At 42.1% G+C, this 15,474-nt stretch overlaps 1 protein-coding gene across 2 annotated transcripts in view; it reads left to right on the plus strand.

Annotated features, from left to right (window-relative positions):
- TMEM248 (transmembrane protein 248) overlaps positions 1-2,746 on the plus strand; it is a 36,604-nt gene extending 33,858 nt beyond the window's left edge. For both annotated transcript variants that reach the window (XM_087417406.1, XM_087417405.1), the window contains exon 7: positions 16-2,746. In XM_087417406.1, the coding sequence (XP_087273532.1) occupies positions 16-36 (21 nt within the window). In that variant the 3' untranslated portion in view covers positions 37-2,746. The remainder of the gene's footprint in view (positions 1-15) is intronic.
- Positions 2,747-15,474: the final 12,728 nt, after the last annotated feature.

The following is a 15,474-nucleotide window of genomic DNA, read 5'->3' on the forward strand; positions in this document are numbered from 1 at the left end:
CTTGCTCTCTTCTAGGTGGCTTTGGCTGATGCCTAATCTCACAACTGCCTGTTTTCTGAGAGAGCCTGAGAGAACCATAATCATTGCCTGCTGAACCCAGCCTGGGCCTGGACACTCTGTGAATACATTATCTTGCGATGTTGGGTTATTCCAGCCAAAGACATTTCAAGTGCCTGTAACTGATTTGTATATATTTATAAAGATCTATTCAGAAATTGGTCCAGTGATGCACGTGCTTCACACTGGGTGCAGCCAGAACCCTTCAGCCTCACCTGTGGACTTGGCAGGATGATTCCACGTGGCGCCAGAGAGGATTCGTGGTCTCACTGCACTGGAGAGGGCCATGCTGTCTTTACCAGGGTCAGAGGGCGTTTCATTGCTGGTGGGGTTGAGGTTTGCTATGGTTCTTGTTTCAGCCCGATATGTACAGAATGTTCGAAACAGTCTGCACCTTTGATATGATATTGCATTTCCAAAGCCACCAGTCCATTTTGTGGATTTTATGTGTCTGTGGCTTAATAATCATAGTAACAACAATAATACCTTTTTTCTCCGTTTTGCTTGCAAGGAAACATACCTATCTTTCTAAGTTTTTTTTTTTCCTTTGAAGAAAAAATAAAATAGTCACATTTTAATACTACTCTAGTTAGGACAGACTTGTGCTTTTATCTTGAGTAAAAGGTAAATATTTAAAAGTCACCTACATGGTAAAGATCTAAGTTTCATTTTCCACATTGATGGTGAGGAACTTGGTCTTGTTTGAGTTGAGTTGGTACAGCATGTTCCACTTCTTTCTCCTCTGTTGTCCCCTCCATTAGAAAAGTTAAAGCAGCTTTCTCACTCAAAAAGGCTTAAAAATTAAGTAAATGGCTCTAGAGTAGAGTAAAAATTAGCTATTCTGTTTTCTGGAATGTTCTCTCTTCTGGGAAAGAGAGAAGGATGATTTGGTTTAATAGTTGTGAAAGGATTTCTTGTTTTCTTTGAAGAGGGAGTGGATTTTCTTTCCTTCTTCTATTTTTTTTTTGTGTGTTTATTTTTATGCAATTAACATATCTTCAGAAGGAAAATGGCAACTGTAGGTCAGTAACATTATGAAAATGATGCCTGTAAATTTGAAGGAAAGCAATTCTGATTTGCTGTGTATTGGGAAAACTGAAAGCATTTTTCTTTCCTATAACATTTCGATGATCTAGTTCCTTTATCCTTTTTTCTTTCTAATCCGTCTTCATTTTTAAAAATTGTGTTATCTTTTCTAGTGCTTTCTTGTTACTCTTATTCTTACCGTTTTTCTTTTTCTTAATAGCTCTTTGCCTTAATAATTCATTATCATTAATGACGTCTGTGTTCTCCCAAGCAATGTTATAGCAGAAGGGCAATTAAAACTTTGGACATGACTGTCAGCACTTCTTTCCGTTAACTCCAGGTCTGTTCTAAATTAGAATCAGTCCTGCAGTCTGAAATATATTGGCCTAGAACATTTTATCCCAGGCATTCTTGAATGGAAAACAATCATGGGCCTTTATCGACTGTTGTTAAAATAATCACCATAGTAACTTGGTATGTTAATATTGCTTTTTTTCCTTTTAGTACATTTCAAGCGCAGTAATCATACTTGTCTATCCAGTTTTTTTGTATGATATGAGTTGCTTACATGATGCATGGCTAACCTGTTAATTTAGTTTTTCTCTTTAGAGACTTTGAAACTCTTCTGAGACAAGATTGAGAAAGAGCCATTTGGCTTGGCCTTTAGAAACATCAGTATCATTAAGACCAACATATTTTAGGTTAAGCTGCTACTGAATTAATAAAATCCCATTGAAGTAGAGCTATAGGGATAGATTTGTAACTGGCAGAGTAATATAAAAGGAGAAAAGTGAAAAAAGTCAATTTCACTGGTTTGTTCAATCCAGCTTTTTGCTAATATTAGTTACCCTTGTTTTAATTACAGGGAGTGGCTGGAATCTGTAGCCAGGGGAGGAGGGACACTGTTAGGCATGAGGAAAGGAAGTGCCAAAAATGCCTGGACAGTATGACTTGTCGTGAGGCCAGGACACACACTTGAAAATCCAACATTCACCCTAGTAGGTAATTCTCAAAGATCTTACCGAAGCCCAGAGTCAATCAGGTGTATAAAGGAATGCTGGGGAGGAGGGAAGGCCGGGGGCCTGGGCGGAGAGGTCTAGGAACTGAAGAGACTTCCAATGAATCTCAGGAAGTCCAGAGGACCTGTTACTGTCTGGGCGTTGACAGACAAGGCGTGATCCTCCACTGTATCTTGCTGGGGACCTCAGGATTCGAAGAGTGTCGCACACAGGGCCCGTCTGCCATTCGGGGTGACCCCGCACAGGAGCACTGGCTCGTCCTCAGGCATCTTGGACTGGAGGTCCAATCAAAGGTCAGCAACTTACTATTAAAACGGTTGTTTCAGATCATATTGATCTCTTTCCTTTTTCCTTTTTGTCCTTTCACTGTATGACTGAATCAGTTTTGATTCTATTTGTAAGTTTTTCTTGTCATAGGAACCTGCCATTTCTGTTGCATTTTCTTGGGCAGTCTAGGGATTCAACCTCCTGGTTTTTCAACCCTCCTGCAGGCACTGTGGGGTTATGAGGGCCAGCGGATCCATTTCACTTATCTTGCTGCATGATGGTCAGTAGCTGATCTGTTATGGCATTCACTCTCAGATTAATTTTCTGTGTTTGAACTATGTGCATATGTGCTTTACAGAATAAAACATCTGAATTTATGTGCTGTGTCTTCGCTTCCTCCAGTCTGATGGGTGTTTTCTAAGGGAAGAACATACACGATAAGTAATTGAGGGTTTTTTGCAAGCTGTGCTTTTGAAGTGTAACCTATCGTCAAGATGAGGGGTGGGTGGTATTTACTACTAAGCTGGCGTCACCAAGCACGTGGGTCTTTTCCCTGAGAGTACAAAACGTCTTTTAGTATATTGGACCAACAAGTGCTCACAGACCTGACCCAAATCCTGCCCCAAAGAAGTAAGTAATACAGACCAGTAGGGAGCATTGGAATATGTATGGGAATTTAAAGACACTCCTGTCAGTTCCCTAAACCCTTCATGTGCACGCAGTCTGTTACGAAAAGCAGACTCCTAGCCGGCTCTGCCTTCTTCCGTTACAGAGCTCCCGCACGTGCTAGACTTCTTTCCCAGGACAGTGCATCCTCCACAGTTATTTTTGTAGAGTTATTTTTAAAGGGAGATTGTGTTCTCTAATGTGAATTCTTCCCTTTTCCAATGGACAGAGGCTCTGTGGACCTTCCTTCACTCCCCAGCAGGTGCCCGAGTCGTAGAGGTCAGTCTCAAGGCACCCTGTGGGACGGGACAGTGTTGAGGAACAGGACATCTCAACAGGCTTTTTGTTTCTACCTCCTCTGCCTCTTCCTGCCTTCTCTCTCTGACGGGTAGAACACTGTACTTGCCACACTTTGTGCCCTTCACTGCTCGCTCCTTGTACTCTTAGATTTGTGAGTGTGTGTACAGAAGCCCCTGAGGATAAGAGCTCACGTCTTCCTCCTGTACAGTCTGTAAAATCTGACACGAACCATGTCATGAAGTCGAGTTAAAGAGAGTGCTTTAGAACTGTTTCATTTTCCTGGTGGGCGTACTGTGCTTGAAGTTCCTCAGGCTCACAGACAAGCGAGGAGTACAGAAGCAGTGGAATGAGTGCACAGGCCAGAGGAGCGCTGCAGAGTTGAGTCAAGCTCATTGTGAACTTATCTGTGGGCTCGAACAGACTTTTCTCTGCTGGTCTGTGAGAGCCCGTCTTTTTTCACTTCTGAGGATCCCAAACTCCTTATACCACGCTAGTTGTTGATTACCTGTGGACTAGAGTGGTTTGAACATCACAAGAATAGATGGCAAGTAAATTGTGCTGTGTCAAGGGGGAGGGGGTTTGAGTTTGACTTTTGCTGTTATTCAGCCTCTTTCCTCCAAACTTTGCGCATTCAGTAACGAATATTTATGGGGTTCCTCTTAAGTGCCATCACTGTTCCAGGAGCTAGAGGTACAGCAGTGCAAAACAACATGCTTGCCCTCTTGGACTTCCTTCTGGTTGGGGAGACAGTCCATAAACACTTAAATGTACTTCTAATCTAATGGCAGATAGCGATGAGATAGAGCAGGATAGAGAATGATAGACATGATACCCCAGAGTGGTCACAGGTGGCATCTTGGAAGAAGTGCAGTTTGAAGGGATACAGAAGTGGGGGAGTTCTGGACCCAGGCATTCCGTGCAGAGGGCAGGGCTGTGGCCCTGGTGCACAGAGGCTGTGCTCCAGGGGCCCTGGCTCATTGCCGGGTGGAGAATGGGAGTCCTGCAAGGACTTGTCCCTGACGTGAGGATAAGATTCCTTCAGGCTGCTGCCAGAGTGACCCCACAGGGATGGCGTGCCAGAGGCAATGCAGGGAGGTGCTCCTCCGCCATCTGGTCCAGGAAGGGAGTTCTCAGAGCTGAAGCACAGCATGGCAAGTAGGGGTCCTGGCTCCGACTCCTAAAGGCCATGTTCCTTTGGCCAAATAGCTTAACCTCTCTGTGCCCTAGTTTCCTCATCTGTAAAATAAGGATAATAGTGCCCACTTGAGTGTGGTGAGGATTCAGCAAGTTAACAGAAAGTGCTTAGAACAGGGTCTGGCACTCTGTAAATGTTTATTATAATGAAGTGAGGGGAGGGTCCAAGAGTGAGGCTAGTGTGTCACCTCTGGTTACCTTTTGGTAGATGAGAACTAACAAAACAAAGAGAATCTCCCCCCAGCTTTAGTCTTTCATTAACGATGGTGCTGCCTATGCCATGGATTCTTACCATTCATTGGGTATGTGAGAACCGATGCTTGAAAGGATGTGTATAGAACTGAAACAGACTTCAGGAAATGATAATCACCCTCACTCAATGTGCCACACATTGATATTTTTAAATTTTAATCTCTAATATAAAAAAACGGCTTGACCACTAAGTTGGTTGTATGGCCCACTGATGGAAGGCAACTTGCAGTTTCAGAAACACTGATCTAGATAATTTATGAGAGCCCTTACAGCTGAGAGATATCTAATTCTAAACTCCAGGAGTCCAGCTATCAAGAATTAGTTTTGTTGGGCCAGCCCTGATGGTCTAGCGGTTAAGGTTGGGCGCTCTCACCACTTTGGCAGCCCAAGTTTGTTTCCTGGTCGCGGAACCACGCCACCTGTCTGTCAGTTGCTATGCTGTGGTGGCAGCTCACACAGAAGAACTAGAAGGACTTCCAACTAGGATATACAACCATGCACTGGGGGGCTTTAGGGAAGAGAAAAAAAAAAAAGGAAGCTTGGCAACAGATGTTAGCTCAGGGCGAATCCTTCCCTGCAAAAAAAAAATTAGTTTTGTCATTTTGAGCAAGTTACGATCTCTTCAGGTCTCAGGACTTTGGAGCCTGACATCTGTTGACCAGGCCCTTGTTTTCAAGATGAAGAAGCCATTTAATCTAAAGGTAAAAAAAAGGCACATGAAGAGGCTAGGGAAGATACTCCTAGTTAAAACCTTTGTTCCTTTAAATGCTTTCTGCATCCAGCAGTTCATCACTCCCCTGCCCCTTCATCACCAGCCCGGCTCTCAGATCACATCCTGCATCTGGAAAACCTTCTCAAAGGCACCGGACTGTTGATCCTTCTGTCCCTCTTCTTCAGCTGAATCTTGCTGTCCTTGCAGCAACATCCACGACCATGTGACTGGTTTACTCGCCTCATCTATGTAGGAGCTGGGTAATCCACCTCCCGTGCCCAAAGTGCACCACTCCTTGGCGCAGAGGTTCCTGCCATGTCCCACTTGGGCACACGTGATGTGCGCTGCAGGGGTCTGCCGCCTGGAAGGGGCCCCCTCCTTTCCCCGTGGTCCAGAGCACACATTCCAGCATCTGCCTGGCTGCTTTCCTTCCCCAGCACTGCTTCAGGGGCCACTAGTGCTGTGGCAGCTGCAGGCCACCTGTGGACACGCTGAAGAGCAGAATCAAGGTCACACTTAGGGCATCAGGGACCCCTTGGTCTTCTCTAGCACCTTGAGCTCAACCTGATAAGTCCTAACCTCTTTTTATGAATTTTACCTGAAAAGAGAGAGAAGATGTAATTTAAAAAGGAAAATAGAGGACTAACTGAAATATAAAGAAGGAAGAAAAAGAGAGCAATGTGTAATAAACTCATATGTATTTCAGTAAGTGAAGGCCTGGGCACGACTACCTGGAGGTGATGACAATGGGATTAGATGCTGGTGTCTATTGAGAGAATTGCTGTGAATGGGACAGCACTGCACAGAATGACAGGTGAAGTGTCGGATGGGCCACTCAGACTCCTGCAACAGGGCTGCTGGAGATGTGATTTTTGTTGTTTCTTAAAAAAACAAAGTACACTCCTCAATTTACTTGCATTCCTAGAAAAAACTGTGTATGTGTAAAAAACACTTTGTGCAAAACAGAGTTAGGTTCCAGGCTCCAATGATTATATACATTTTTCATCTCTACATGAATGTTGGATAAGAAACGAAACCGTGTGAAATGTGACAAATCTTCACACTGTCTTATGCTTGTTTGATGTCCACATCCAAGGAGCGGGACCCTATTGTGATGACTAAAAACATCCCTTAAGTTTCCAAAGTGCCCCCTATTGAAAACCAGGGTTCCAGTGTATTCACCCCATGTGTTCTACCCCAGACTGAGAGGTTCCTGAGGTCTCGGCTTTTGGCTTCCAGCCAACCCCAGGCACTTAAAGCAGCTGTCATCCCCCAGCCGCTACAGGCCAGGTCCATCGGCCTGTGATCTATGCCTGTTCCTCCCAGTTTGTCTGACTGTGGCCCACACCTCAAGTTGATGCTGTGACCTGGAGAGGTACCGCCTTGCTCCTAGCCCTCCAGGAGGAAGAAGGATTGGCCTAGGAGGACAGTCCTGGGATTTGCCTCCTGCCCCAAAGATGTCTATCTGACACTCTAGGAAGCCCAGGTTCCACCCAGGCAGGTATTGGGGCTGGGAGACAAGTAGTGTACTTCCTGCCCCCATCCCTCTTCCTGCATGCAACCCCCCACACCTCCCCCCGCCAATGCACAGAATGCCATAGGAGCTAGAAGAGGGAGTAATTGACCTTACCCACAGTCATGTACATTTTTGCCACACCCAGATACAAAAAGGATATCCTGTAGCTCTGGAGAGTAAGAAATTCTACCCATAAAGTTGTTGGTGCAACAGAAACATGCTGCATATTGAACTTGGTGGGTGGCCTGCATTGGATGATTTACGAGGTGGTAGTGGTGTGGGCTGGAAACAAGCCAAAAATACACAGTGAAAAACCGAGAGTTTGGCAAGAAGTGTGCAGTATCTGGAGAACGTGGGATATGCAACTTTTGGCGATAGTGATGTTAGAAATTTTGGCCTGGTTTGGACTCTGAAAAAATGAGAGTTGTCAAAAATCTAAGCAAGGCAAGCAAAGCAGAGAAAATCCTTGAGGAGGTCTGCCCGGAATCTGCAAGTATTGGCAATGAATGGATGAAGGCAGATGCTTGTGTGTGGGTGCCTGTGGCTTTTAGGTGCGGCCTCTCCAGAATACATCTCCATGTATCTTAATCCCCAGTTCTGTAAACCTGCAACACGCATACCTTATTTGGAGCAAACGATGGGTCTTTTCCTTCTGGTAACCAGTTCTAATGCCAGCAATTACTGTGACCAGGTCATGGACAGATAGTTGCATATGGAGAGGCAGGAGAACATAGTGGTTAATAGTGGTTAGGAGGTTGGGTTTAAGATTAGGAGCTGGATTGTCTGGGTTGAAATTCTGACACTGCCACTTTTCTCTTGGGTAACCTTGGGCAAATTTCCTTTATACTCTCTATGCCTCCATTTCCTCATCTGTAAAAATAGGGATTAATAATAGTATTTACTTCCTAAGGATCTTGTGAGGATTCAATGAATTAAAATATGTGGAGCCTGTAGATGATAAACGTTAGCTGTGATTGTGGAGGCCTGGAGTCAGCCTGCTTACCTTCTACCCCGTCCATGCAGGGAATATGGTGGGGGTGCGGGACAGCTCTTGGGGCTCAGTAGGCAGAGGCAGGACCAGAGCTGAACTCATAAGCCCTGCCTACTGTCCTATTCATGCTCTCCCTACTTTGGTCCTTGGAAAAGTTAAAGGTTAGTGGTACAATTCCACCAGTGATCTGCTCTGTTGTACGGATCAAACTATGTGAAAGATGACATTTCTCATGACCTTTCTTTCTTTTTTTTTTAAGGAAGATTGGCCCTGAGCTAACATCTGTTGCCAATCTTCTTCCTTTTTTCCTTTTTCCTTTGCAAAGCCCCAGTAGATAGTTGTATGTCATAGTTGTACATTCTTCTAGTTGCTCTATGTGGGCGCCACCTCAGCATGGCTTGATGAGCGGTGCATAGGTCTGCGCCCAGGATACGAACCGGCAAACGCTGGGCCACCAAAGTGGAGTGCGCGAACTTAACCGCTACGCCAGGGGGCTGGCCCCTCTCATGACCTCTCTGCTGTGAGATGTAGAGGACTAGGAGGTCGCCATCTGCAGTCATGAGCCCCCATTGATAAGACGAATACCTTGGGTTGGGGCAGGGGGTGATGTCAGAGGCTGCAGGGAGCAGTCTGCTGGTTATGCATTGAGTTCTGGTCCTGCAAGTTCAGCCCCAAAGCTGCATGACACCTGACTGGAACCCAAGGTGGAGAGTGTTTAGGACCTGCCAGCCCCGTGGGAGAGTCCCTAGCTGGCCCATGGGATCCCAATGCAAGAGTACCCCAGAGACTAGCAGGATTTTATCTCAGACCTCTATTGGTAATGAATTTTAGTGCACGTAATGGATGTAAATTTGCTTAGAATGTTATGTACATGCACTACCATATTACTATATCATGTACCTAATAAAATATACATAAAAATAGAAACATGAAATAGCTGTTCAAAATGCCTTGGCACTTGTGATGATGTTGTGATGTCATTAGCTAATATCTCAAACCACATAAAGGGTTTATGGTGAGGTTCATCACTGAGAATTTGTCAATCTATATTTCAAGATGCGGTCTTGTTAATTTGGCTTCATTTTCTGGATAACTTCTTGTCAGATCTGATTAAAATGTCACTGTATTTACCTCCTAATGGGACTTTGGGAGACCACCTAGTTGTAGGAGGAGAAGAGGTTGGCTCTACCATTATTTTGTTCTTTGCTTATACTTGAGTATTATTTTCAGTTAGTGATTTATTTGAAGGAGTCTTTTTAACCTATTTGTCCATGTTGTGGGGATTAATTTAAAACTAGATAATATAAGTCATGACTCCCCTTAATAGTGTCCTTCTAAACTGCAATACCTCTTGATAAGCTGAAAGTGGATGAAAGTGTGAGGGTGTCTCCCTCCAGGCAACGGTATGAGGAACATCCACTCCTTCTGCAGGAGTATGTACTCCACAAGTGACACATGACCATCTAACTGACAGTCCAAGGAAGGGTGATGATGCCAACCTGTATACTAAATCTGAGTGGACCCTAATTTTTATATAAGAGTTCCCACACCCTTATGAATTGACTAGTGCCATCCTATCCTCTGGGTTATTTGTACTGCACTCTGTCCTTGAGATTACTGTCCTAGACTGTGTTGATACCTCTCGGTAGGCAAACCTAAAAAATTCTGAGCCTTCCCTCACCAGTAGAGGCAGGTCTGTGTTTGAATGGAGAGCATCATTTAAAGAAGGCTGACTCACCCACTGGGGCTGTAGCTGGGAGGGTAGAGTCAAGATCCCAGCTGGATCCCAAGCTGTGTCCAGTGCTGAAAAGTTCAGTCATGTCTGGGTATTTCTGACAAAGTGTAAGGCAGTTATAAAACAGGATACAAATTTAGAAACCAACCATTTCAGGGCTCTGGAAGTTGACCAAAGGAAAACAAACAAACAAACAAAAAAATTGGAAAAGCATCTATTTGTGGAAAAACTGCTGAAATTCAGGAACAGTGGGAGTCTTGCCTGGAGTTGCTTCTATTCCTCCCCCACCCGCAGCTTGTAGTGCCACCAGGGTGAGGGTGTCTCTAAAACCTAGCAGCTTCATTGTTGGACTTCATTTGAAGGGGAAGGTGAAAAACCCATGCTCCATGGCAGGGTCAGTAAAAATAGCAAACTCGATAGGAAATGAAAGACGAAAGCCCACAGCTTTGCCAGCCTGAGGTTGCATTGCCACTTGGGGCAGGTGGCAGACCAGTGGACTACACAGAAATTTACCAGGGAAATCCTGGAAAAGAGAGCCAGAGAGGACTAATCAAGCTTTCCACACGTTCCTGGTTGAGTGGGAGGCTGCATGCACACATCATGGAAACCCAAGAAGGCTCAAGCTCTGTGGTGGAAAGTAAAAGCTAAGATAGACTTCAAAACTGACTGAAGGTTGAATAGGCTTCCCCCAAGCCACTGGATCCATTGGCAAAGAGTGAAAACCTTACTGGCTCAAGGTGTTTGAGTAGAACCTCTAACCAATCATTGCCTGACCACTATGCTATACAGACCCAGGGACAATCTCTAGGGAGATTTTATTTTACAAAAAACTGAAAATATAAATTAAAAAACTATGCAGAGACATCATGGGCTGCATACCACAGGGGAGACAGATTCCAGAGATTGAGTCTAGGCAATTTACTAAAAACAAAACAGTAACAACCACCACCTTAAGGGGGAAAAAATCAGAATCCAAAGTTGCTACAATATTTTATCTAAAATGTCCAGTTTTCAACAAAAAATGAAAATTTCAACAATTTTCAAAATTAAAAATACAATATCATTTATAATCACTTAAAAATACTTAGGTATAAATCTAACAAAATGTATACAGAATTTATATGCTGAAAACTACAATACACCAATGAAAGAAATCAAAGACCTAAATAAGTGGAGAGACATATAGTGTTCATGAATTGGAAGACTCAACTTAATAAAGATGTCAATTATTGCCAAGTTGATTTAAAGGTTTAATGCAATTCATATAAAAATCCCAGCAAGAGTTTCTTTGTTAGACATAGACAAGCTTATTCTAAAATTTATAAGGAAAAGCACAAGACCTAACATAGCCAAAACAATCTTGAGAAAGAATAAAGTGTGAGGAATCACTCTGCCCAACATTAAGCCTTACTATATAGCTACAGTAATGAAGACAGTAGAGTATTGGTGGAAGGACAGAGACATAGATCAATGAAACAGAATAGAGAACCTAGAAATAGACCCACACAAATATGCCCATTGTATTTTTGACAAAGGTGCAAAAGTACTTCAGTAAAAGAAGGATCGTTATTTCAACAAATGTTACTGGCACGATTGGACATTCATAGAAAAAAAAAATTCAACCTTGACCTAAGTCTCACATGTTATGCAAAAATTAACTCAAAATGAATCATGGACTTAAATGTAAAATGCAAAAATTAACTCAAAATGAATCATGGACTTAAATGTAAAATGTAAAACTTTCGAAAAAATATTTTCTTTACCTCAGGCTGGGTAAAGAATTCTTAGATCTGACATCACAAGCACAATCTGTAGAAGGAAAAATTGACAAATTGGACCTCATCAAAATGTAAAACTCTTGCTCTGTGAAAGACACTGTTAAAAGGATAAAAATACGAGCTACAGACTTAGAGAAGATATTTGCAAACCAGTTATCCAACAAAGGGCTACCATCTAGAATACGTAAAGAACTCTCAAAACTGAACAGTAAAAAAATAACCCCCAAACAAAAATAATCCAATTAGAAAAGCAAAAGACATGAACACATTTCACTGAAGATGATATACAGATTTCAAATAAGCACATAGAAAGATATTCAATATCTTTAGCCATTAGGGAAATGCAAATTAAAACCACAATGAGATATCACTACACACCTATCAGAATTGCTAAAATAAAAAGTAGTGACATCAAATGCTGGTGAGAACAGAGAAACTGAATTACTCATACATTGCTCATGGGAATGTAAAATGGTACACCCACTCTGGAAAACAGTGTGGAATTTCTTATAAAACTAAATATACAACTACCATACAACCCAGAAATTATACTTCTGGGCATTTATCCCAGAGAAATAAAAATGTATGTTCACACAAAAACATGTACATGAATGTTCATAGCAGCTTTATTCACAATAACCAAAACCTGGAAGTGACCCCAGATGTTCTTCAATGGGTAAATGGTTAAACAAATTCTGTGTCTTAGCCTGTTTGGGATGCTATAACAAATTACCATAGACTGGGTGGCTTATAAATGACAGAAATTTATTTCTTGCAGTTCTGGAGACTGGGAAGTCCAACATCTAGGCTCCAGCAGATTCAATGTCTGATGAGGGCCTGCTTCCTAGTTCATAGGCGGCCATCTTCTTGCTGTGTCCTCACATGGCAGAAGGGGCAAGGGAGCTCTCTGGAGTCTCTTTTATAAGGGCACTAACTTCATTTATGAGGGTTCCATCCTCATGACCAAATCACTTCCCAAAGGCACCACCTCTAAATACCATCCCTTTGGGAATTAGGTTTTGACATATGAATTTTGGGGCAACACAAAAATTCAGTCTATGGCACTGTGGTACATTCATACCATGAAACACTGCTCGGTAATAAAAAGGAATGAACTATTGATGCATGCAACAATTGGGATGAATCTCAAAGGCATTATGCTAAGTAGAAAAAGCTAGTCTTAAATGGTCACATACTATATGATTCCACTTATGTAACTTTCTTGAAATGACAATTAGAGAATTGGGAGAACATTTCTTAGTAGTTTCCAGGAGTTAGGGATGGAGGATAGGTGTGGCTGTAAAAGGATAACAGAAATGATCCTTGTGATGATAGAACTGTTCTGTATTTTGACTATCAATGTCAACATCTTGATTGTGATATTGTATCATAGTTTTATAAGATGTTACCATTAAGGAAAACTGGGTAAATGGTTCATGGCATCTCTCTGTATTATTTCTTAAAACTGCATGTGAATCTACAATTATCTGAAAGTAAAAACATCAATTAAAAAAACTGATCAGAAATCTCATTCTCCCTCACACTATGGAGGGAGGCACAATCCACAGATCAAGTTCAGGCAAGTTACTAAAAAAAAACAATATTACCTCTCAGGGAAAATCAGAGTCCAAAGTTACTACAATTATTATCTAAAATTTCCAGTTTTCAACAAAAATTTTTGAGGTCTGTATATAAACAAGAAAATATAATCTATATTCAGGGAAAAAACAGTCAATAGAAGCTGTCTGTAAGTGGACCCAGATGTCGGATTTAGCAAAGACTTCGAAGTAGCTATTATAAATATGCTCAGATAATTAAAGGAAATCATGATCAAAGAATTGAGGCAAAACATAATTACAACTAAAAAAACAGGACATCTCAACAAAAACAATGAAAAATATAACAAAGAACCAAATGGAAATTCTACAGTTGAAAACTGCAATAACTCAAATGAAATATTTACTAGATGGTCTTAACAGAAGATTTGAGATGATAGAAGAATCAGTGAACTTGAATGTAGATTATAAAAATTACCCAATCCTGAAGACAAGAGAGAAAAAATAGTTGAAGTAAAATGAGTAGAGCCTCAGGACCTATGGGGAGCATCAAGCATACCAACATAGGAAAATGGTAGTCACAGAAGAGGAGAGAAAGAAAGGGACAGAAAAAATATTTGAAGAAATAAAGGCCGAAAGCTTCCAATTTGATAAATATCATTAAATGACAGATCCAAGGATCTCAATGAATCCCAAGTAGAATAAAAACAAAGAGATCACCACCTAAACACATCATAGTCAAATTTGAAAGACAAAGAGAAAATCTTGAAAGGAGGAAGAGAAAAATGACTCAGAGAAACAACAATGCAATTAACAACTGACTTCTCCTCAGAAGCAATATAGGAAGAAGACAGTGGAGTGGAATATTCAAAATGCTAAAAAAAAAAAGTGCTGACCAAGAATTATGCAGAAAGATTATCCTTCAAAAATGAAATTGAAATAAAGACATTCCCAGGTAAACAAAGCCTGGGGGAATTCATTGCTAGCAGATTTGCTTTATAAGAAATACAAAAGGAAGTTCTTCACGCTCAAAGAAAATGACAACACACGATGACTCAAATTAACATAGAAGAAATGAAGAGCACTAGAAATGGTAAATATGTGGGTAAATATAAAAGACTGTAAAAATATACATTTTTCTGTTTCCTTAATTCCTTTAAATGACATAAGATTATTTAAAGCAATAGTTGTCACACTGTATTTTTGGGTTTATAACATATGGATGTGATACATATGACAATAATAGATCAAAGGAGAGGAGAATGGAACTGCCTACAAGCAAAGCTGCCGTGTCTTACCAGAATGAAGTCAGCATTAACCTGAAATAGATTGTGATAAGTTAAGATGTATAAGGCAATCCCTAGAGTAGCCACTAGGAAAATAACTCAAAAAACATCACTGACAGAAACTGTTGGGAAGATGGCAGTGTAGGAGGACACTGAACTCACCTCCTCTCATGGACACAACAAATTTACAGCTATGCTTGGAAAAATTACCCCTGAGAGAGAACCATGAGCTGGATAAAAAGAACCCTCACAACAAGGGACAGTGCTTACCAGGGTGGAAGAGGCAGAAATTCCTTTCTGGAGAGGAAAAAGCCACATTCTAGTCATGGTGCCTCAGAGCAGGGAGCAATGTCAAGGTACGAGGCTCTCCCTGGAGGAGTGGAAGATCTGAGCAGGAGAGCTTTGCCGTAATAAGCAGCTTTTGAACTCAGTACAACCAAGACAAGTGTCATAATATCTGGCTTTCCTGGCTATTAAATACAATGGGGGAATACCCCCAGAAAAGCTATCGAAAGTAAGAGAAAGAAAAGCCTGCTATTAAAGGGCCCATGCACAAATTCACCCATATTGGAAAGCAATCTAAAATCACCAGAAAGAAAGGTGCACTGTCCTTTGGTGAAAAGAGACTCACTTGGGGCTGGCCCTGTGGCCTAGTGGTTAAGTTTGGCATGCTCCACTTCAGCAGCCTGAGTTTGTGGGTTTGGATGCTAGGCATGGACCTATACCACTCATCAGCCATGCTGTGGGGGTGATCCACATATAAAGTAGTGGAAGATTGGCAACAGATGTTAGCTCAGGGTGAATCTTCCTCAGCTAAAAAAAAAAAAGAAGAAAGAAAGAAAAGAGACTCACTTGATAGGCTCTTGGCATATCTCAATGAGAGGTGAGACGTCCCCAGGCTGGGACTACTTTCCCAGGGACTGAGACATTGGCAGCAGCCATTATTGTCACCTAGTACAGGCGTGCTGACACAGACATTGGCAGACACCATTGGAGTTCTTCCCTTGGCCTGTTAGCACAGGAGTCTGCCCCACCCACTAGAGCACCAATTTAATCCAGCTCAGCCAGAGCAGGGAGCCCACCCTAGGGACTGGCCCCACCCAACAGCAAGCCCTTGGG

This window comes from Ceratotherium simum, chromosome 26, assembly GCF_057802395.1.
Source record: "Ceratotherium simum simum isolate JZ-2026a chromosome 26, ASM5780239v1, whole genome shotgun sequence".
NCBI classification, from domain to species: domain Eukaryota; kingdom Metazoa; phylum Chordata; class Mammalia; order Perissodactyla; family Rhinocerotidae; genus Ceratotherium; species Ceratotherium simum.